Below are 24,572 nucleotides of genomic sequence, written 5' to 3' on the forward strand. Positions count from 1 at the left end.
CTCTGCACACAGTAAGCACTCAGTAAATATGTTTGATGGATTGATTAATAAATCTCTGATCCAGTCCAAACTTCACTTTGCTGATTTAGATCAGCACACACCTCAAAACCTTCCCTGGTTCCCCATTTCTCTCCCCATCAAGCAGAATTTCCTGACCGTTAACTTTAAGACGCTCCATCACCTTGCTCTGCTAGTTCCTTGCAAGCTCATCTCCTCACTATGCCTTTTGCCTGACTCTCCCATCTCAGATCTCTTCTTCTTACTCTCCTGCCTTGAACTTCAAATCCTCCCCTCCTTTAATGGAATTGAATTGTCCCCAACTTTAAAGTCCTTCTGAAATCCCACCTTCTCCAAGAAACTTGTATTCTCCTTAGATCATAGCATACCAATGAGCACTCAACACTTTTCCATCACCTCAGCACTTACGAAAATGTCACAGCACTTTCCTCCATATCATCTATTCATACAACTAAATTTTCAGTCTCTTTGTGGCTCCAATTTATAAATTATTTTTTAACATCTATCACCCCACTGGATTGTAAGCTCCTCAACCTCAAATCGTTCCCAAGTGCTTAGTACAGAGCTTGGCACGCAGTAGGTGCTCAGTAAATTCTACTGATGAATAGAACACCTGAAACATTCGTCTAACTACTTTTACATTCAAATCCAAATCGGTTACAGGCCTGGAAAGCATTTTCTTTTTTTAACCGTGGTATTTGTTAAGCGCTTACTATGAGAAGATTATGTCAACTGTATATTTTTCTTCATATTTTTCTGGAGTCGTTGTGCGTAACTCTGCAAAAGCAAGAAGGTAATTTAATTAGCACCCCATCAGTCACTACACTTTAGAGATTTCACTTCATTATAAATATATCCCAAAAGATAGTACAAAATTGAGCAACAATATTAGTCTTAAATTGGATCTGTGTTAGTAGTGGAGGGAGATTTAAGGTGTAAGAAAGCAATTTTCATCCACAGCTCATACAAGAGGAAGGCTATATAATTGTAAAAGAGTGAACTGAAGCATCTCAAATTTTGAGGGGGATCTATCCCGGAATTCTTTGGGATCAAAGATCCTTTAACTTACCCCTTTTGGCCTGCCCCTTTTGGTCCTTGGGTAGTGTGAGCATGGGCAGAAAGTCAGTGAAAGGGGAGGTCACCACCAAAATCCCACCCATATTTGGGCTAACTTAAATGGATGGACATGTGTGATGGGCCCCGCCTCGTGCTTTTTCACTCTCCACAAAAACCGAATCAATCAATCGTATTTATTGAGATCTTATTGTGTACAGAACACTGTACTAAGAGTTTGGGATATATTTGTTATTCACTCCAGCCCCCAGTACTTACATATTTTACCTTTAAATTATATGTTATAAATTATTTATTCATATTAATATCAGTCTCCTCCTCTAGACTGTATGCCTGTTATGGGCAGGGAGCTTGTCTGCTAATTCTACTGTACTGAACTCTCCCAAGTGCTTAATGCATTGTTCTGCACATAGTAAATGCTCACTGATTGATTGGGAGAGTATAATATAAAAGAGTTGATAGACAAGAGATCTTTTATTGCTAGGCATCAGAGCCCTGTTGGGGCTTGGTCTTTCTCGGCAAAGTCATCCCTAGACGATCACCCCTGTAGACAGCCACAGAAAAGAGAGTTCCTGTCCACATTTCGCCCAGTACAACTTCAGACAACAAATTCAGAAATACCCCCATAAAGATTAATTCACCATAATTTTGTACAGCCCAGGGATACTCACATAATGCAATGCACTTGGGGTATTCTATTGTTCCATCCAAGCATCTCACTTTGAACGGAGAAGATACAGGGTCTTTCGTATAGCCTCTTTTACATTCAAATTCAAAAAAATTTGAATTAACTAAATAAATGGGAAGTAACTTCTGGAAAAATCTCAATGGCCTCCTTACATTCTGGAAAAATGTCTGTGACCTCTGTAAATTATTCATCTCCATTTTTGTTGAATTGAGCACACATTTCTCTGGAAAAAAAATTGGATTTCCCATTAGATATTTCATCCCAAATATAGCCACCACACTGTTCAGAGTTAACTGAGGCAGTTATAAGGCTTGAATGTTTCTAAAAGAGAAAATCTAAGGCAAATCATGTAGAAAATTACTTTTTGCTTTAGCTGATGTTTTCAGAAAAGTTAGCCTTGTAGAAATGAAAACTCTAAATCAAATCATCTAATGAAAGAAATGCTAAACTTGCATTGACAGTTCAATTGAGAAATATGCCTTCAATTTCCTCTGTTCTTGGCAACTCAAGGTTTTTACTGACTTTATCACCAAGTTCTTCTGCTCCTTCAATAGGAGTAACAATAAGTGGCGGTATTTGTTAAACACTTACTATTTGACAAGCACTGTACTAAGCACCTGGTAGATCAAAGATAAGGGGGTGGGATACAGTCTCGGTCCCCCATGGGGGTCACAGCCTAAGGGGGAGGGAGAAGAGGGATTTTATCCCAATTTTACAGATAAGGAAACGGAAGGCACAGAGGAGTTAAATGGTTTGCCCGAGGTCACACGGCAGGCAAGTGGCAGAGCTCAGATTTGAGATCAGGTTCCCTGATTCCCAAGGCCATGCTTCTTCTCCTACACTGTCTCATTATGGATGTAATCGATGAGAAACGCGGGGCACAGACACAGGGCTTTCTGCTATCCACCCAACATTCTTCCCGTTAGTAGCCTTCCGGCACCCACCTATGTGAAAGACTAGTTGGACAAATGAAACACATACCTGTGCACTTAGGATAAATAATCTGGTCCCTTTTGCACTGTATCATATCATTAGAGTGGGATTCAAGTACGTAACCTGAGTTACATTTGATTCTGAAGGAGGCACCAATTTTTATGTATCGAGGTACACGTGACCCAGTTGCTACTGTCATGTTCCATTTTGCCAAGAGTTCCTCCGTGAAGAAACAAGGCCCTGAAAACAGAATCCGGTGTTTAATTGTTTTATCCTTCTCGGGTGGTACAGGTTACGTGTTATGAAAGTCTGTACTGTAGTCTTAGGAAGTCTGAATTTAAGGATCTTTGTCTAAGGATGCAAGCTTTCCTGTGTTAAAAAACAGCAACACGGCCCTGAAAATGGAAATCAATGTTTAATTATTTTATGGTTTTAGGGTGGCATGCTACATGCTATGGAAGTTTGCATTGCAGTTTAAAGAAGGTTAAACTTAGGAATCTTTGACTTATTCTTGAAAGATACTTCTTTCCAACTTTATACAGCCTTGTTAGAAGGCCAGAGCCCACAGCTTCCTGTTACCTTTCATTTCTAGACAATAACTCTTTCTTAGACTGAGCTCCCTTTGTGGGGCATAGCGCTCATAGTCCAAGAAAGATCTCCCCGCTTTTCCTAAAATCCACGACCTCTGCCTAGGCCTCTGACCCCATCCCTTAGCTCCTTATCAAAACGCGTTCCCCCTCTCTTTTCCCCTCCCTGATCACCATGTTCAACTGTTCATTCTCCAAAGATGGGAATCCTCACTGCTTTCATACCTGCTCATGTATCCCCATCCTAAAAAAATCCTTTCCTTGACTCCACAACTCCTTCCAGTTATAGCCCCATCTCCCTCCTACCTTTCCTCTCCAAACTCTTTGAACTAGTTGTTTACACCCACTGTCTCTACTTCCTCTCCTCCAATTCTTTCCTTGAACCCTTCCAATCTGGTTTCCACCCCCTTCACTCCACAGAAACTGCCCTCTTAAAGGTTACGAGTGACGTCCTCCTTGCCAAATCCAAAGGCCTCTACTCCATCCTAATCCTCTTCAATCTCTCAGCTTCGTTCAAAACTGGCAACCATCCCCTTTCTCCTGGAAACATTATCGACATTGATCTCTCCTGGTTCTCCTCCTATCTCTTTGGCCATTTGCTCTATCAGTCAATCAATCAATCGTATTTATTGAGTGCTTACTGTGTGCATAGCACTGTACTAAATGCTTGGGAGAGTACATTATATTTTCGGTTTCTTTCATTGGCTCTTCCTCTGCCTTCCACTCCCTAACTGTTAGAATCCCTCAAGGTTAAATTCTGGTTCCCCTTTTCTTCTCCATCTACACCCACTCCCTAGGACAACTAGTCTAATAATAATATCTATGGTATTTGTTTAGTGCTCACTATGTTGTAGACACTGTTGTACGTGCTGGGGGTAGATACAAGATAATTGGGTTGGACACAGTCCCTGTCCCCCATGGGACTCACAGTCTTAATCCCCATTTTACAGATGAGGGCACTGAGGCACAGAGAAGTGAAGTGACCTGGTGTCACACAGCGGACACCAGGATTAGAACCCATGCCCTTCTGACTCCCAGGCCCGTGCTCTGTCCACTAGACCATATTTCTCTCCCATGGCTTCAACTACCATCTTTATGCAGATTATTCCCCAATCTTCATCTCCAGCCCTGATCTCTCTCCTTCTCTGTAGCCAACACCTCAAACTCTCAAACTTCCTATCACTATAGGCAGCACCACCATCCTCCCCATCTGACAAGCTCATAACCTTGGCATTATCCTTGACTCATCTCTCATTCAATCCGTCACCAAATCCTATCAGTTCAGTATTCACAACATCACTAAAATCTACCCTTTCCTCTCCATTCCACCTGTTATCATGTTAATTCAAGCACTTATAATAATAATAATGTTGGTATTTGTTAAGTGCTTACTATGTGCAGAGCACTGTTCTAAGCGCTGGGGTAGACACAGGGGAATCAGATTGTCCCACGTGGGGCTCACAGTCTTAATCCCCATTTTACAGATGAGGTAACTGAGGCACAGAGAAGTTAAGCGACTTGCCCACAGTCACACAGCTGACAAGTGGCAGAGCTGAGATTCGAACTCATGACCTCTGACTCCAAAGCCCGTGCTCTTTCCACTGAGCCACACTGCTTCTCATCCTATCCTATCCCGCCTTGATTACTGCATCAGCCTCCTTGCCGACCTCCCTGCCTCCTGTCTCTCCCCACTCCAGTCCACACTTCACGCTGCTGCCTGGATCATTTTTCTACAAAAACATTCAGTTCACGTTTCCCCACTCCACAAGAACCTCCAGTGGTTGCCCAAGCACCTCATTACCATTAAACAGAAACTCTTTACCATTAGCTTTAAAGCACTCAATCACCTTCCCCCCTCCTTACTTGACCTCTCTGATTTCCTACTACAACCCAGCCCACACACTTTGCTCCACTCTGAGATAATCTGCCCACATGAAAATATGAAAAATGAGAAAAAAATAAGAAAAAGCAGATGCTTTTCCCCTACTATCTCTTTCGGCTCCGGATTTCCCCTCCTGACAACTCCCTGAAAAATTTGGTGCCATATCGGAGATGGAAGCGGCGAGGGGCCCTAAAAATGTACTTGAGATGGAGAGAGCATGTGCAGAACTAAAGTGTGAGTGTGCAGGTGGGAAAAGGCAAAAATGCTCATAGAGACATCTTCCTTCATAGATCCCACTAAATCAGGAGCTTCTGGAGGGGATTTAATGTCCATCTTGTGAGACTACCACACCGGTGCTCGACAGAATTCCTTCCCAGATAAATTAGTTTTCTTACTTAAACACTTGGGTGCAGCTGTCCATCGTCCATCAGAACAGAAAGACTTGTTTAGACCATCCAGCGTATATAAATTTTGGCATCTGTACTCTACAAAGGCTCCAGCTGGGTACGCCGCTTTATTTAAAGAAACAATATCTCCATTTGGAATTCCGGGAGCAGTACTACAATTCTTTCCACTTGCTAAATAAGAGCAAAGAAGATTAATGTGTTATGACATTTTACCTAGATGCTAGTAGAATCAAACTCAGTAAAAAAGAAATGGCTTTCCTAAAGTTTCCCGAGGAATAGGGCACTTTTAACTCACTTAAATCCATGAGCCTGGAAGAGTTTCTTTCAATAATAGAATTCTTCTGGGTATTTTTGCCCATTTAGGATTTTCCAAAGCCCTCAGTAAGGCAAAGGGAATCCTCTTCCACCATTCCCACAGACCAGACTGTGAAAAATGTATAAGCTCGTTGTGGGTAGGGGAATGTGTCTACCAACTCTCACCTCTCGACTGTAAGCTTGTCTTTAGACTGTGAACTTATTAGAAGGGAACGTGTCTATCAATTCAGTTATAGTGTTCTCTCCCAAGCGTTTAGTACAGTGCTCTGCACACGAGTGCTCAATAGATATGATTGATTGTTGTATTATACTCTCCCAAGTGCTTAGCACAGTGCTCTGCACACAGTAAGTGCACTCAGTAAATACCACTGATGATGATGATGATGTGGAGAATATCTCACTTTCAAGCATGATAGATGTTTGCCTTTTTCCAATTGAAAGTTTGTTTCAAGCAATCCACAAACAACAGACAACACCTACTCTTTAAGATGAGAGCCAATCCTTGCAGGACACCAAGTGTTTACACATTTTGCAGGGCGACGGCCAATATGGAAACAATTTCAATAACGAGGAGGCACCGCAAAGCACAGGATGTGCAGTTCAGTGTGTCAACGACCCTGTTAATCGGTAAGAATGTTTCTAAAAGCGAGGAGGTAGTTCTTGCTTGCTAAGAAGTAAAATCTCTCTTCTCTTTGCACACAGGAAGGAACTGCTCGAGCCATGGGACTGACTGTGTCCATGTGCCGCCACTGTCTCTAATGTCATCCCACGAACTCCTGCTCTGACTTTTGTCCCCAGAGGAAACACTTGGGGTTTGGGAACATCAGAAGGTGGCTCCGGAGAGGGAATATGACAGCTCAGTTTCTATTCTCAGCCACTTCTTGTCAGTAGTTAAGGAGAAATCCCAACTAACCCAGTAATACCAAACTTCAAAGTCCCCCTTGACTCTCTTGAAAGAGAAAATGAAAAATCACACTTACTGAAGACACATAAGGGGAAGTCCATGGTTCCATTAACGCACTTTCTGACTGAAGGCTGTATAAGGGTGTAGTTCTGTTCGCATCTGAATTCCAGGTTTCCACCATGAGGAATTGCTAGAGGGAGACTTTGGTTATTGGTTAAAAGTAGTCTTCCAACATTCAGGTCTCGCTCTGTGATTCGACATGAGACTGGAGAAAAAGTTCATTCTTACACATCGATTCAAAATGATAAATTTAGAAATGATAAAGCAACTGTTCTAAGCACTGTGTTCCAACTCTCAGTCTTGATCCCCATTTTACCGATGAGATAACCGAGGCACAGAGAAGTCAAGTGGCTTGCCTGAGGTCACCCAGCAGACAAGTGGCGGAGCTGGGATTAGAACCCATGTCCTCTGACTCCCAAGCCCGTGCTCTTTCCACTAAGCCACGCACTGATCTACTACTACAACCCAGTCTGCATACTTCACTCTTCTAGAGTCTGCGTGTTCACTGTGCCTACATTCATTCCTTCAGTCACATTTATGGTGTGCAGAGCACTGTACTAAGCACTTGAAAGAGTGTAATATAACAGTAAATAGATACATTCCCTGCCCACAATAAGCTCACAGTCCAGATGGGGAGACAGACATTAATATAAATGAATAAATAGATTAGCAAATCTAATCTTTCCCACCACCAACCCTTTTCCTCTCTCTGGCCTTGAATTCCCTCCTCCTCCCTATACGCCGGACTAACACTCTTCAAAACCTAAGGTCACAGATCCTCTAAGAGGCCTTCCCCGGTTAAGTCCTCTCTTCCCCTACTCCTCTCCTTTCTGCATCATCTATACATCTTGGAACTGTGCCCTTTCACCCCACCACACTTGTGTAAATACCCATAAATGATTTATATTCATATCCGTCTCCCCCTCTAGACTGTGAGCTCACTGTCGGCAGGGAATGTGTCTACCAACACTGTTATACTGCACTCTTCTTAGTGCTTAGTCCTGGGCTCTGCACAGAGTAAGCGCTCAGTAAATGCCATTGATTGATAAAACGGCTTTGCTAGTCTGGGTGGACCAGGCTACTGAGGTGAGTTTGTGCATGAAACTGCAACTCTGTTCAGACAAAGTCCCTTTGGCACGGAACGCAACAGGTGATGTGTGTGTGTCACACCTGTTTTGGGGGAACGCTGGCCTCCTCCACATTCCACCAGCCAAAAGACACAGTTGAGAGGACGTAGGGCAGGACAGGGAGTAATGGGTCCATGTCTCAAGTGACCAATGCCACCTGCCATGTTACCACACACCGGAGTTTCCCTTCAGCTGTTTCCCAGCTTCCTTCTCAGCCCTTATGTCAAGAGGATATGTCCAGTAGTGATTGCCCTCAGGTGGAATTATCCATAGAAAGATGGCTCTCTTCACACGACAGGTGGCCATGTGTCATTTTATGCTTTAAAAATGTCCCCAACATTATGTACGTCACAGCTTGAAAAGCAGTGGCCCTTACTAGTCAGATCCCAGACATTACAAACATAAAATTCTGCTTCCAGATGTGGCTGGGTAGAACCAACCCTTGGCCTTGACTGCCACTTCCAAACGGTGCTTAAGATTAGTCTCAAATTCTGCTCAGTCGATTAGTCTATCTTGGAAGGTATTGGAGATCATAAGCTTCTTGAGGGCAGAAACAACACCTACTTTATTGTACTCTCAAGCTTCACTCCCAGTAAGTGCTTAATAAATACCATTGATTAACGTATTCGCTAACAGTGGTGAGGATCCAGGGGCAAGAATGGAAGCCTTTTCCACTTGGAGCATGGGGATGGAGAGCGTATTCATTCAGTCATATTTACTGAGCTCTTACTGTGTGCAGACCACTGTGCTAAGCGCTTGGAATGTACAATTCGGCAACAGATAGAGACAATCCCTGCCCAACAATGGGCTCAAAGTCTGAAACGGGGAGACCGACAGCAAAACAAAACAAGTAATCAGGCATCAATACCATCAAAAATAGATATATACACATCATTAATAAAATAGAGCAATATATAATATATACAAATATACACAAGTGCTGTGGAGAGGGGAAGGGGGTAGAGCCGAGGGAAGGAGTAGGGGAATGGGGAGGGGAGGAGGGGCAGAGGGAAAGGGAGCATGGGTATGGAGGGTGGGCAAGGGGAGCTTTCCCGATAAACCACCAAAGCCCCAGACTCTCCTAAGGACACTTACCTGAAGTAGCACATTTGGGATATTGCATTTTTCCTTTTAAACACCGGACTTGGAAAGGCGACGAATTAGGATCTGCCGTATAGCCGCTTCTACATACGAAATCAAGAACAGCTAAATGACTAAACACATGCCTGATGGAAGTGGCCCAGAATAATTGTATGTTGTTTTCCTCCATTTTGGCATCTGATAATACGCAAAGTTCTGTAAAAATAAAATTAAGAATGCAAAAGAATTCAAAATCCAAAAGAGTTTTAACAAATGACTAGAAAGTTATACAGATTGCATAGACTGAGAAGCAGCATGGGATAGTGGATAGAGCTTGGGCCTGGGAGTCAGAAGGTCATGGGTTCTAATCCCAGATCCTCCACTGGTCTGCTCTATGACCTTGGGCAAGTCACTTCACTTATCTGTGCCTAGGTTACCTCATCTGTAAAATGGGGATTGAGACTGTGAGCTCCACATAAAGCAGGGACTGTGTCCAACTCGATTTCTTTTTATTCACCCAAGGGCTTAGTACAATACCTGGCACATACAAAGCACTTAACAAATACCATAATCATTATAAACCTAGAGAATAAAAAAGAAATATTCTATTTATTTTGATGCTATTGATGCCTGTCTACTTGTTTTGTTTTGTTGTCAGTCTCTCCCCTTCTAGACTGTGAGCCCGTTGTTGGGAAGGGATTGTCTCTATCTTGCCATATTGTACTTTCCAAGCGCTTAGTAAAGTGCTCTGCACACAGTAAGCGTTCAATAAATACCATTGAATGAATGAATCAAAAGATGAAGGTAAGGGGGATATTTTGGGGAGATTGATGAATAGATCAATAGATTGCAAATGCTACCATCTAGAATCATGTCTTAGGTCTGAAGCAGCATGGCTCAGTGGAAAGAGCACGGGCTTTGGAGTCAGGGCTCATGAGTTCGAATCCCAGCTCTGCCACTTGTCGGCTGTGTGACTGTGGGTAAGTCACTTAACTTCTCTGTGCCTCAGTTCCCTCATCTGTAAAATGGGGATTAAGACTGTGAGCCCCACGTGGGACAACCTGATTCCCTTGTGTCTACCCCAGCGCTTAGAACAGTGCTCGGCACATAGTAAGCGCTTAACAAATACCAACATTATTATTATTATTATTAGGTATATAATGACTCAAGAACAGGGTGTTCTCTCACAAGAACTTAGTTCACTTAGTTCACTGCTCAAAAAATATTCTTGTTGATCAATCAATGGTATTTTTGACCATTTACTGAATACAGAACACTGTACTAAGCGCTTGGGGAGTACAACAGAGTTGTTTGACACATTCCCTACCCAGAAGGAACATATAATCTAGAGGAGGAGTGTACATCTTTATAAAATGTGAGATGCATGTTAGAGAAGCAAAAGGTGTATTGAAAACAGCACAGAAATGGGATTCAGAGGACACGGTTTCAAACCCTGGCTCCACCACTCGTCTGCTGTGTGATCTTGGGCAAGCCACCTAACTTCTCTGTAACTCTATTTTGTCACCTGTAAAATAGGGATTCATTTCCTGCTCTTCTTCCCACTTAGACTGTGAGCCCCATGTGAGACTCGGTCCATTCTGATTGTATTGTATCTATCCCACGGATTAGTCCAGTGATCGTCACATAGGAAGTGCTGAATGAATACCACAATTTAATGAACGTGTGAGCGAGGAAGGGGCAACTAGTGACCTCATCGTACATGTAGAAAAACTGGGGTAGAGACAGATCAAGTATCTTGTCCACAGTCACACAGCAAATCCAGGCTGGGCTGGGACTATAAGAGTGGCTCAAATCATCCCTGATTTGGCTACAGGCTACACAGCCAGATCTTTCCTGAAACTGAGACCAGACTGAATCATGAACTTTGGATGCTGCAAGGACTGGCTGACACAGCTGAAGCTTTAGCGACTCCCACTGTTTCCTCTATACTCACTCGTGGTGGGGTGAGCGGGAGGAGGCCAGAGAGTGCAGGTTTATGGGTATTTGGGATGGAAAAGGGAAAGGGACAGCATCATGGCCTAGTGGAAAGCGCATGGGCCTCGGAGTCAGAGGACCTGGGTTCTAACTTTGGCACTGCCACGTGTCTGCTGTGTAACCTTGGGCAAGTCACTTAACATCTCTGGGCCTTAGTTCCCTCATGTCAAATGGGGACTCAATCCTGCTCCCTCCTACTTAGAGTGTAGACTCTAAGCTTGTAGACACTAAGCTCATTGTGGGCAGGGACTGTGTCTGTTATATTGTTATATTGTACTCTGCCAAGAGCTTATTACAATGCTCTGAACAGAGTAAGTGCTCAATAAATACGTTTGACTGACTGATTGTGAGCCTCAAGGGACAGGGACTGTGTCCAACCTGATTAACTTGTTACCTACTCCAGTGCTTAGAAGAGTGCTCAGCACTCATCAAGTACTATTATAATTATCATCATCATCATCCCTCTCCAAGAACCAATCAGAAGAGACCCCTGTGAGAGAGCCCAAAATCAACCTCTTCAACAGGGTGGAGACCGATCAAAGAAGGGCTTCCGCGGACATCCACAGAATGATCAAACGAAGTTTAGCAAATCGAGAATCCCTCAGCTGGCCTCAAGCCGGCTCACCCCCCAGCCCCTCTGCCACGATTCCCAAATTAGTATAGGAGCTGTTTACCAGCGCCCGCCTACCTGAAAGACAAAGGAAGTACCTACCGATGCATTTAGGATAAACAGTTTGGTCTTTTTTGCATTGTACCACAAAATTCCATTCGGATTCAAGAATATATCCTGATTTACACATGATTTCAAAGGAGGCACCAACTTGTATGTATTGAGGTACACGTGACCCAGTTGCCATCACCATGTTCCTGGTTGCCAAGTCTTCTTCTGTGAAAAAACAGGGTCCTGAAAGCAGAATTCAATGTTTACTCATTTTATCCTTCTAGAGAGGCACAGGTTACAGTTATAAAAGTCTCTGTTGGTTTAAGGAAATCTGAATTTAAGGATCAATTTTTGAAAGAAAGATTCTTCATTCCAACACAGCCTTACCAGAAAAAAGGATAGAGAAAAATTTCCCACCGTCTTTCATCTCTAAACCACAACTCAATCTTCTTGAGTACCTTCTAACTAACCTTGCGAGTGATCTGCATAGACCATGAGTTGTCGAGGGTCAACAAGGAAACCCACAGTAATTGTCTTCTGCCCACTCGAATCTCCTTCTTCCTCTTTTCCTCCACTGCTTCCTTCCTTCCCACCAATTCTAGTGACCCCACTGGCCAATGGTGGTCCAAAAAAAGCACTGAGGTGGAGAAAGCACGTGCAGAACCAGAGAGTGAGCGTACAGGTGGGAAGAGGCAAAAATGCTCATGGAGGCCTCTTCCTCACCATGGCAGGAGCTTCTTGGAGGGGACTTAAATCCCTGTTGTGAGACTACCACACCGGTGCTCGACAGAATTGCTTCCCAGATAAATTAGTTTCCTTAAACACTTGGGCGCTGCCGTCCATTGTCCGTCAGAACAGAAAGACCTGTTTCCACCATCCAAAGTATACGACTTTTGGCATCTGTACTCTACAAAGGCCCCAGCAGGGAACACCTCTTCATTTAAAGAAAGAATGTCTCCATTTAGAATACCAGGAGCAGGACCACAGTGCTCTCCTCTTGCTAAATAAAATCAAACAAAATGAATGAGTTATGACATTTTATCTAGATGCTAGAATCAAATATGGGAAAAAAGAAGTGGCTTTTCCCAAAGCTTCCCATGGTGCTCTTAACCCGGCCCATGGAATCTGATGTGCCAGAAACCTGAGTTTCTTTTAGCAGTGGAATTCTTGTGGGCATCCTTGCTCACTTAGAACCTCCCAAAGCCTGCAACAGCACCAGGGATGGGGGTATCCTTTTTCCACCAGTCCCTCAGGCCGGAGATTCTGAAATATGTGGTTAAGATCTAATTTTTATGCATGAATAATGTTGGCTTCCCCTACCCTCCTCCCCTGATCCCAAATGAGAGTTTATTTCAGCAATTTCCAGAGCCGGGGGGGGGACATGATTTTAGACGACATCTGGTCCATAGGAGACACCAAGTATCCATGAAACTCACTGAGAGGGGGAGGAGGTATGGAAAGTGTTTCCAAAGTTGACGAGCCATAGTAAAATATATCTATATTGCAGTCTGTGTCCGTCGCCTTGGCAAACTCTACGTTGAACAACAAGACTATTTCTTAAAACAAGGAGGCAGCTTTACTGGCTAATAAGTTCATTCATTCAATAGCATTTATTGAGTGCTTACTATGTGCAGAGCACTGTACTAAGCGCTTGGAATATACAGTTCGGCAACAGTAAAATCTGTCCACCACTTTCACAAAGGGAGTCACTGCTAGAGTCATGGGAATGACTGTATCTAGAAGCAGCATGGCCTAGTGGATAGAGCCCAGGCCTGGGAGTCAGAAGAACCTGGGTTTTAATCCCAGCTCTGTCATGCGTCGTCTGTGTGACCTTGAGCAAGTCACTTCACTTCTCTGTACCTCAGGTATCTCATCTGCAAAATGGGGATTAAGCCTGAGAGTCCAATGTGGGACAGGGACTATGTCCAACCTGATTGCCTTGTATCTACCCTAGTGCTTAGTACAGTGTCTGTCACATAGTAAGTGCTTAATGAATTACTATTACTATTATTACATTACTATTATTATTATTATTACATGCCACCCCTGGCTTCCAGCTTCATCACAGGCTACTCTCCTCTAATCCAATAATGTCAATCTTCAAAGATTTTACTGCCTTGAAAGTTTTCCTTATTTCCTTTACTGCTTTCTTCCTCTAGTCTCTTGCATTTTGGGATCTCTCTTTTGCAAATGAAAAACGAAAATCATTTGAGATCTGAAGTGAGCTCTTCCCTAGTTTGTAAGCTTCTAGTGGGCAGGGAATGTGTCTTTCAGCTCTGTTGTATCGTACTCTCCTAAGCGCTCTCACACCTTAAGTGCGCAATAGTTGATTGATTGATTGAAAAACTACTTACCGAGGATACATAATGGGAAATCCATGTGTCCATCAACACACATCCCGATCAAAGGCTGTTTTATTGTATATGTTTGCTTGCATCTGAATTTCAGGCTTTCACCGTGAGGAACTGATACAGTGCGACTTCGGTTATTGGACAAAAGTAGTTTTCTCTCATCCAGCTCCTGCTTTGTGATTCTACAAGGGGCTAGAGAAAAAGAGCATTCTTACAGATCAATTTAAAATGAAAAATGCAGAAATTAGAAAGCATAAGCCAAATCATATTGCTTCTACCTTGCAACTCCAAATTCCCAGCCAGTCCATGTCTTGCTTTTTTCTCTTTTTTTTTAAATTCACTTTTGAAAAATATATTCACTGCCCACCCCAGCCCCTCAGCACTTATGTACATATCTATTTATGTTAATGTCTGTCTCCTCCTCTAGGCTGTAAACTCGTTGTGGGCGAGGAATATGTCTGTTATATTGTTATATTATCCTCCCCCAAGGGTTTAGTACAGCGCCCTGCACATAGCAATCACTCAATAAACAGGATTGATCGATTTATAGGTGTTAAGTCCTTACTATGTGCCAGGCACTGTATTAAGCACAGGGGTAGATACAAGATAATTAGATTGGACACAGTCCCTGTCCTAACACAGGGCTCACAGTTTATGTAGGAAGGGGAACAGGTACTTAATCCCTATTTTTCAGGTGAGGAAACTGAAGCCCAGAGAAGTTAAGTGACTTGCCCAAGGTCACAAAGCAAGCAACTGATGGAGCAGGTATTCCTTTGTGAATCTCCACATTCAGGAGAGTCACAGCACCCTTCATCCAGTGTGTATTCCATCAGTTTTGTGGACTGACTTGTTTCTTTCCTGAGTCAGAAACACAAATAAATAGATGAACTGAAATCAATCAACCAATCCTATTTATTGAGCCCTTATAATGTTCAGAGCACTGTGGTAAGTCTTTGGGAGAGTACACCGTAGACAGGGAACACATCTGCTCATTTTATTACCCTATTTATTTTGTTAATGAGGTGTACACCCCCTTGATTCTATTTATTGTGATTAAGTTGCCTTGTTTTTCTTCGTCTGTCTCCCCCGATTAGCCTGTGAGCCCGTCAATGAACAAGGACTGTCTCTATCTGTTGCCGAATTGTACATTCCAAGCGCTTACTACAGTGCTCTGCACATAGTAAGCGCACAATAAATACTATTGAATGAATAATTCTGTTGTACTCACCTAAGCACTTAGTATAGTGTTCTGCACACAGTAAATGTCACTGATTGAAAAGAGTTGGTAGACATGCTCCCTGCCCACAAGACAACTATTAGAATCGATCAATCAATCAATCAAACTTGGGTTCTAATCCCAGCTCCACCACTTGTCTGCCGCGTGACCTTAGGCAAATCAATTCACGTCCCTATAACTCAGCTACCTCAGCTCTAAAATGGGGATTAAGACTGTGAGCCTTATTTGGGGCAGGGACTGTGCCCATCCTGATTTGCTTGTATCTAACCCAGCACTTAGAACAGTCCCTGGCACATAGTAAGCTCTTAACAATAAACATTTTTAAAGAAATCAGTGGCATTTCTGGAGAGCTCACTGATATGTACAGAGAGCTGGGGAAAGCACCATACAACCGAGTTGGTAGACGTGATCACTGCCCACAAGAAGCTAACAGTCTACAGGGAGACAAAGACATTTAAATACTTTAAACTTAATGCTACAGATAATTTAGGTAGGGGTTCCTGGAGCTGGAAAAGAAATTCCCAAGCCTCTCAACCTCTTTATAGAAACATGTCCCCAAAAGCCAGAAGTCCCATTTCTGCAGGAAAGTGGGGGTGGCCCCGGAAACCGGCCCTCAGGTCTTCTCGTCCTCTTGACTGTTAGCTGGGGGTGGGCAGGGAACATGTCTACCAACTCGGTTTGTTGTACTGCACTCTCCCAAGTGCTTAGTCCAGTGCTCTGCACACAGTCGGCACTCAATTCATTCAATAGTATTTATTGAGTGCTTACTATGTGCAGAGCACTGGACTAAGCACTTGGAATGTACAAATCGGCAACAGATAGAGAGAGTCCCTGCCCTTTGACGGGGTCACGGTCCAATCGGGGGAGACAGACGGACAAAAACAATAGCAATAAATAGAATCAAGGTGATGTACATCTCATTAACACAATAAATAGGGTAATGAAGATACATACAGTTGAGCGGACGAGCACAGTGCTGAGGGGAGGAGAAGGGAGTGGGGGAGAGCAGAGGGAAAGGAGGGAAAAGAGGGCTTAGCTGAGGGGAGGTGAAGGGGGGGCAGAGAGGGAGCAGAGGGAGCAGAGGGAAAAGGGGAAGCTCAATAAATACACTGATCGACTGATTGATCTGTGGCTGTTCTTCCAAGTAACCAGAGGGGTGGTGCCCCTAAAAGAGATCCACCCCAGCCTCTCCAGCCTGTCTCCCCCGGGTTGCCCGCTTGGCAATTAGGGCTGTCGTAGTGGTGACCCATTCACCTACCCAGACAGTATGGAATACGCTGAGACACGACAAACTACCTTGCTAAAATCCAGGGAAGTTTTTCTGCCACACTGGATCAAATTTCACTTCTCAGGATCGGACCTGGTGAGTTTCCAATACTTTACCAGTCTCGGCTATGGGAGGGAGAGTCAGGCAGAGGCCTACGCATTCCATTCCTAGCTTGGCCAGTGGCTAGCGAGTGGAAGGCCAACTGCTGTAAGTCAAAACTCACCTGTGCTGGGCAGCAACAGCATGGGAGAGAATCGAGGGCGGAGACTCAAGTTGACTGCGCGGAAGGAGGCAACGGTAAACCGCTTACGGATTTTTACCAAGAAAAGTCTATGGATCCATTACCAGAACAATTGCAGATGGAAGTGGGGCATTTCTGGGAGAGATGCGTCCATGGAGTTGCTAAGGGTCGGAAACGACTCGACAGCATAAGACAAGACTTGTTAAGCGCTTACTATGTGCCAAGCACCATTCTAAGCACTGGGGTAGAGACGAGGTAATCAGGTTGGACACAGAACCTGTTCCACAGGGGTCTCACGGTCTTAACCCCCATTTTACAGATGAGGTAGCCGAGGCCCTGAGAAGTTACGTGACTTGCCAAGGTCACACAGCAGGCATGTGGCGGAGCAGGGATGAGAACCCTGGCCCTCTGACTCCCAGGCCCGTGCTCTTTCCACTAGGCACTGAATCCCCATTTTACAGATGAGGAACCTGAGGCACGGAGAAGTTAAGTGACTTGAGGAAGGCAACTCAGAGCAAGGATTAGAACCCAGACCTCCGAACCCCAGGCCCGTGCTCTTTCCACCAGGCACTGAATCCCCATTTTACGGATGAGGAACCTGAGGCACGGAGAAGTTAAGTGACTTGAGGAAGGCAACTCTCAGAAAAAAGATTAGAACCCAGAACCTCCGAACCCCAGGCCCGTGCTCTTTCCACCAGGCACTGAATCCCCATTTTACAGATGAGGAACCTGAGGCACGGAGAAGTTAAATGACTTGAGGAAGGCAACTCTCAGAGCAAAGATTACAACCCAGAACCTGCGAACCCCAGACCCGTGCTCTTTCCACCAGGCACTGAATCCCCATTTTACGGATGAGGAACCTGAGGCACAGAGAATTTCAGTGACTTGAGGAAGGCAACTCTCAGAGCAAGGATTAGAACCCAGAACCTCCTAACTCCAGGCCCGTGCTCTTTCCACTAGGCACTGAATCCCCATTTTATGGATGAGGAACCTGAGGCACAGAGAATTTCAGTGGCTTGAGGAAGGCAACTCTCAGAGCAAGGATTAGAACCCAGAACCTCCAAACCCCAGGCCCGTGCTCTTTCCACCAGGCACTGAAACGCTATTTTACGGATGAGGAACCTGAGGCACGGAGAAGTTAAGTGACTTGAGGAAGGCAACTCTCAGAGGAAGGATTAGAACCCAGAACCTCCAAATCCCAGGCCCGTGCTCCTTCCACTAGGCCTCGCTGCTCCTCTTAGAGTTCTTGGAGGCTTAGGTGGCCAGCTTAACTGGAGGACTGATTATCATGCCCTGTGGTTCTACCAGGCACAAACTGAGACCCTGCTTGGCAGGAACATGGATAAAGTCTGTTTAGACTCACGGATTCTGCTCCCAAACAAATTCCCCTTTTACCCCAAGTATGTCTCGGTTTGAGAGAAATGAATTAGGTCATGCCGATCATCCTGACTGGATTTCAGGAACAGGACGCAGGCCTACCACACCCTTCTAGCCACGCTGAGAAGTAATGTGACCTAGAGAGACGCACCGTGGCCCAGTGGGAAGAGTGCAGACCTGGGAGTTAGAGGACCTGGGTTCTAATCCTGGCTCTGCCATCTGTCTGCTGTGTGACCTTGGGTAAGTCACTTCACTTCTCTATGCCTCATTTAGCTCATCTATAAACAGGGATTAAGACTTCGAGTCCCAAGTGGGGCTGGGACTGGATCCACCTTGAGTAGATTGTATATATCCCAGCGCTTAGTACAGTCCCTGGCGTGTAGCAAGCCCTTAAAAATACCATAAACAAACCCTTCCCCAGCTGAACCTGGAAGAGAGCTCAGCTCTGCCCAGGGGTGGAGCATTTCTCCCTGTTGGCTGAAAGACAGTCGCCTCCCAGAAGGTCCCAAATGACCGCATCAAGAGGGGCGGGATGGGCGGGAACTACTGAAGGGGGAGAGAAGAGTCCATTTTGAGTCAGTCTCTTGCTCTCTAATACACCCCTTCCTCCCTTTATTCACGAGAAAATCAACCTTTAATGTGGCCTCTGCCATTTCCTGTGCTTGTCACTTTGATCAAGTCACTTTCCTGTCTCTGGACCTCAGTTCCCTCATCTGTAAAATGGGAATTGAGGCTGTGAGCCCCAGAGGGTACAAGTACTGTGTCCAACGTGATTTGCTTGCACCCACCCCAGCGCTTAGTACAGTGCCTGGAACAGAGTAAGCGCTTAACAAATACCATAGTTGTTATTATCACTGCGCTAAGTAGGGCCCAATCGACACATCCCCCTAAACAATAAAGTTTCCACTCTCTGAGTTTCTACCAACTCAACAATCATTTTCCCCCAGCACTAAGTCACTTTTAGTTTGCACTCTGACATCTGAGATTTAATATGGAATTCTCTGTGTATTTTATTATCAGAGAATGTGTCTGTTTATTGTTCTACTCTACTCTCCCAAGCACTTAACACAGAGATGCAGTGTGGCTTAATGGAAAGAGCCCAGGCTTGGGAGTCAGAGGACATGGGTTCTAATCCCAGCTCCGACACTCGTCTGCTGTGTGACCTTAGGCAAGTCACTTAACTTCTCTGTGCCTCAGTTCCCTCATCTGTAAAATGGGATTAAAAGTGTGAGTTTTATGTGGGACAACCTGATTACCCTGGATCCACCCCAGTGCTTAGAACAGTGCTTGGCATATAGTAAGTGCTTAACAAATACCAATATTTATTGCTATTGTTTTAATGAGGTGTACATCCCCTGGATTCTATTTATTGCTACTGTTTTAATGAGATGTGCATCCCCTTGATTCTATTTATTGCTATTGTTTTAATGAGGTGTCCATCCCCTTGATTCTATTTATTGCTACTGTTTTAATGAGATGTACATCCCCTTGATTCTATTTACTATTATTGTTTTTGTCCATCTGTCTTCCCCGATTAGACTGTGAGCCCGTTGTTGGGCAGGGATTGTCTCTATCTGTTGCTGAATTGTACATTCCAAGCGCCTAGTACAGTGCTCTGCACATAGTAAGCACTCAATAAATACTATTGAATGAATGAATGAAATATCATTACTTAGTACAGTGCACTGCCCAGAGTAAATGCTCAATAAATAAGATCGAATGAATTAATGGGATCAAAACCTGGGAGTTGCAGTCCATGAAAAAAATGTCATTTTACCTAAGCATTTTGGGGGTGGTGTCCACTTGCTTCCAGTGCAGGTAATCCACTCTGAACCAGACAAGGTATAGGCCAGGTCACATCCATATTGCACTTTATCGCCATATTTGTGCTCCGAATCACTTATGATCTCTCCAAAGTCTATCTCAGGTGGATCCACACATTCTGAAACGCCTTAAAAAAAAACATTCTGCTGTTATTGAGTTCCATTAAAAATTTCAAATCCAATTTATTACTACCACGAATAATAATAATTGTGGTATTCGTTTAGCGCTACTTGGTGCCAGACACTGTTCTAAGTGCTGGGATGAATACCAGCAAATCGGGTTCGACACAGTGCCTGCCCCACATGGGGCTCACAGTCTCAATCCCCATTTTACAGATGGGGTAACCGAGGCACAAAAGAGTGAAGTGGCTTGTCTAAAGACACACAGCAGACAAGTGGCGGAGCCGGGGTTAGAACCCATGACCTATTTGTTAAGCGCTTACTATGTGCAGAGCACTGTTCTAAGTGCTGGGGGAGATACAGGGTCATCAGGTTGTCGCACTTGAGGCTCACAGTTAATCCCCATTTTACAGATGAGGGAACTGAGGCACAGAGAGGTTAAGTGACTTGCCCACAGTCACACAGCTGACAAGTGGCAGAGCTGGGATTCGAACTCATGACCTCTGAGTCCCAAGCCCAGGCTCTTTCCACTAAGCCCTGCTGCTTCTCTAGAGTACTGTAAAGTACATTTATTCTATCAAATAGGTCCCAGAACTACAAAAGCAACAAGTTTGGGGTTGGAATGGGCTCACCTTGTCATCTTGGGTGTTGGATGCTCTAAGATAGAACTGTAAAGGGGTGGAACAGTGAGAGGAGAAAAAGGAAAGGGGAAAAAGTTGTGTGGGAAAGGTTGAACTTAGAGAGGCACACTGAGGCAGAGAGACAGACAGAGAGAAAAATGGGGGAGTTCTGTTTCCCCTAGCTTCTACTGCTCGATTCCAGTTCTTATGCCTCATTCATTCATTCAGTAGTATTTATTGAGCGCTTACTATGTGCAGAGCACTGTACTAAGCGCTTGGAATGAACAAGTCGGCAACAGATAGAAACAGTCCCTGCCGTTTGACGGGTTCACAGTCACTCACTCACTCACCCAGGTAGCTGCTGTGGGCAGGGTATGTGTCTGTTCACTGTTAGACTGTAATAATAACGTTGGTATTTGTTAAGCGCTTACTACGTGCCGAGCACTGTTCTAAGCGCTGGGGGAGATACAGGGTAATCAGGTCGTCCCACGTGAGGCTCACAGTTAATCCACATTTTACGGATGAGGTAATTGAGGCACAGAGAAGTGAAGTGACTTGCCCACGGTCACACAGCTGACAAGTGGCAGAGCCGGGAGTCGAACCCATGACCTCTGACTCCGAAGCCCAGGCTCTTTCCACCGAGCCACGCTGCTTCCCGTGTACTTGAGACTGTACTCTCTCAAGCTCTTAGTTCAGTGTTCTGCACTAAGCCCTCAAGAAGTAACACAGTTCATAGACTGTAAGCCCGTCACAGGGCAGGGACTGTCTCTGTTACCGATTTGTACATTCCAAGCGCTTAGTACAGTGCTCTGCACATAGTAAGCGCTCAATAAATACTATTGAATGAATTACAGGCAACTGTGAATTAGGGTGGCCAAGAAATAAACCCAGTGTCCTGCTCCCACCAAATCTGGCCTTTTTAGATGTGGAATAGAACCCTCACAACAGCAGGAGGCATTTCTGGCTGTCCGGAAGTCCCTTCTCCCCAGCCTAGCAGATCCGGTGCTCTGCACACAGTAAGCGCTCAATAAATATGATCGAATGAGTGAACGAATCCAGCTCAGCTAGCGACGACGGGGTGGCCGAGCCACCCCTTCTGCCACCACCTCCTCCCTGGCAGGCCAAGGGCTCCGTCCTGCCAACCCAACCTAATGCCAGACGAGGCCGAAAAGCACCACCCCTCTGCCTGATGATGGTAGACTTAAAAACGATCTCTCTGGAAAGTCTGAGCATGTTTGGCGAGAAAACCGGCGCGCGGAGAATAAAAACGCAGGTTTGAGCCGGAGATGCAGGGTCTTATCACCAAGCTCATGCCTCCTTCCAAATTTTGCATCTTCTTCCAACTGTGTTTTGCGGGGATTTCACACAGGCACTGAGTCCCACAGGGGCCCTCACGATTGCAGTAAAGTTCTAGTCTGACGGAGACGGAGGTGGCGGCGTAATGCAATCGGGAGGACTGGAATACAAGACCGGCTTACCAAGTGTGCGTGTGAGAGGAAAGAAAGACTAAAAAAGGTGGTCCATGGATCCCGGGCAGCTATTTACCTCAAACTTTCTTCTCCCTAAATCTAGCAGAGGGTACTCAGGGAGGCACATTCTCATTAACTGTTTGAGAGCAAAAATCAATTGTGAAATTTAAAAATAAACTGAAGTTAGTTGGATCATCTACGGTGATCTATTCTCAGCCGTCACCCCATTCAAACAGATTAACAGCCCCGAAAAATGTATTCTTACCTTTTCCTGCAAAGCCAGAGAAACACCACAGGAGTGAAAACAGAAAACGTCTCATCTCTCTATTGGACAAGCAAAGGTGAACCAGGATATTTAATAGTTCTATTTCCACCTCAGCTCTCCCGTCTATTTACTTTTGCAAAAGAATTCCTTTCCGAGCCAGGAGTTGGACCTCACTCCAACACCGTCAAAGCTTTTGCTCGATTTCTTAAGGCAGCAGAGATCAGCAATGGAATGCTCCAAATGGTATTTTTCGAGAGTGTTGCCACAGAGTTGTAATTTGCATGACAACCTTGTTGACTTGTGAGGTTGCCTGGGCATTCTAACTCTATCAACCTCAAAGCCAAGGGGTTGGATTACTCTCCTAAAATGACACCGCCTCCCCTTGCTCCGCCCTTTCTCTCACTCACATGATTCCATCCCTTTCCCAAACCGCAGCCACCCACCCCAGGTCCCTCCCTGCCCCCTGGAGAATTTAGTCTCACTCGCTCCAGTGGCAAGATGAATGTCAACCCTCAGTTTGTACTGAAAGTGTCAAGTACTTGGGAAATAATTCCTAGGATTTGTATTTGAAGTCAACTCTGGCGTCTCCAAATTATCAACTGTTTCATCACGAGGAAACAGAGGTACGAAGAAGTAAATGACTTACTCCTTGTTTCCGGTAGTAACTATTTATTCTAGTATCCGTCTCCTCTGCTAAATTGTAAACTCCAAGAAGGCAGAGCTCATATTCATTCAATCATATTTATTGAGTGCTGACCGTGTGCAGACCACTGTACTAAGCGCTTGGGAGAGTACAATAAAACAATATAGCCGGCATATTCCCTGCCCACGGTGAGCTTACAGTCTAGAGATCATGTCACCACGTTAGAAATGCCATTCCACTCTACCCCGTTTTGGGTTCTATTCTTGTTCCTGATGGGAGTTTGAGCCCAAAGCTACTCTGTGGGTACCAGAGAAGCAGAGTGGCTCAGTGGAAAGAGCCCGGGCTTGGGAGTCAGAGGTCATGGGTTCGAATCTGCCACTTGTCAGCTGGGTGACTGTGGGCAAGTCACTTCATTTCTCTGGGCCTCAATTACCTCATCTGTAAAATGGGGATTAACTGGGAGCCTCACTTGGGGCAACCTGATTACTCTGTATCTACCCCAGCGCTTAGAACAGTGCTCTGCACTTATTAAGTACTAAACAAATACCAACATTATTATTATTATTATTACAGCTAGGCCAAAGGGATCCATTCCCTGAAGAGCTGAAGTTGTGATGGAGGAGACAAGTTAACAGATGGCGAAAGCTAAATCTCACCTTATCTCACCTTGGCCTCACGGACTCCATCCTCTCCTGGTTCTCCTCTTATCTCTCTGGCAGTTCATTCTCGGTCTCCTTCGCAGGCGTCTCCTCCCCCTCCCATCCTTTAACTGTTGGAGTTCCTCAGGGATCAGTTCTTGGCCCTCTTCTGTTCTCCATTTACACTCACTCCCTCGATGAACTCATTCGCACTCACGGCTTTGACTACCATCTCTACACAGATGACACGCAGATCTACATCTCCGCCCCTGTCCTCTCCCCCTCCCTCCAGGCTCATATCTCCTCCTGCCTCCGGGATGTCTCCACCTGGATGTCTGCCCGCCATCTAAAACTCAACATGATCAAAACTGAGCTCCTCATCTTCCCTCCCAAGACCGGTCCTCTCCCAGACTTCCTTATCTGGACGGTACGACCATCCTTCCCGTCTCTCGGGCCACAACCTCGGTGTCATTTTTGACTCGTCTCTCTCGTTCACCCCACGCATCGTATCCGTTACCTAGACCTGCCGGTTTCACCTTTACAGTATCGCCAAGATCCGCCCTTTCCTCTCCACCCAAACGGCTACCTTACTGCTACGGGCTCTCGTTATATCCCGGCTAGACTACCGTGTCAGCCTTCTCTCTCATCTCCCTTCCTCCTCTCTCGCTCCGCTCGAGTCTATTCTTCACTCCGCTGACCGGCTCATCTTCCTGCAGAAACGCTCTGGGCATGTCACTCCCCTTCTTAAAAACCTCCAGTCCTGCAGAAACACACTGGGCATGTCACTCCC

The 24,572-nt window shown here is 45.0% G+C and overlaps 1 protein-coding gene and 1 non-coding gene across 2 annotated transcripts; one reads left to right on the forward strand and one right to left on the reverse strand.

Moving 5' to 3' along the window:
- Positions 1 to 403: 403 nt before the first annotated feature.
- LOC114811240 (complement factor H-related protein 1-like) lies at positions 404 to 22,776 on the reverse strand. The gene is made up of 10 exons (XM_029063459.1): positions 22,502 to 22,776; positions 19,982 to 20,155; positions 14,086 to 14,274; positions 11,783 to 11,974; positions 9,091 to 9,291; positions 6,885 to 7,073; positions 5,578 to 5,760; positions 2,762 to 2,953; positions 1,764 to 2,003; positions 404 to 795 (listed from the first exon to the last, which is right to left on the reverse strand). Coding segments are annotated over exons 1-10 (1,617 nt in total). The 5' UTR covers positions 22,557 to 22,776; the 3' UTR covers positions 404 to 793.
- LOC114811406 lies at positions 16,662 to 16,799 on the forward strand. The gene has a single exon (XR_003759110.1). It is a non-coding gene; the product is annotated as a small nucleolar RNA SNORA7 (small nucleolar RNA).
- Positions 22,777 to 24,572: the final 1,796 nt, after the last annotated feature.

Source organism: Ornithorhynchus anatinus, chromosome 4, assembly GCF_004115215.2.
Source record: "Ornithorhynchus anatinus isolate Pmale09 chromosome 4, mOrnAna1.pri.v4, whole genome shotgun sequence".
Classification (NCBI taxonomy): domain Eukaryota; kingdom Metazoa; phylum Chordata; class Mammalia; order Monotremata; family Ornithorhynchidae; genus Ornithorhynchus; species Ornithorhynchus anatinus.

Bases quoted from the DNA above. Each gene is read 5' to 3' on its own strand.
- LOC114811240 (XM_029063459.1), bottom strand. From the start codon at position 22,556: ATGAGACGTTTTCTGTTTTCACTCCTGTGGTGTTTCTCTGGCTTTGCA. The intron at 20,156-22,501 runs GTAAGAATACAT...TTTTTTTTTAAG, and splicing joins CTCTGGCTTTGCAGGAAAAG to GCGTTTCAGAATGTGTGGAT. The intron at 14,275-19,981 runs GTAAAATGACAT...CTTTTTCTCTAG, and splicing joins ACCACCCCCAAAATGCTTAG to CCCCTTGTAGAATCACAAAG.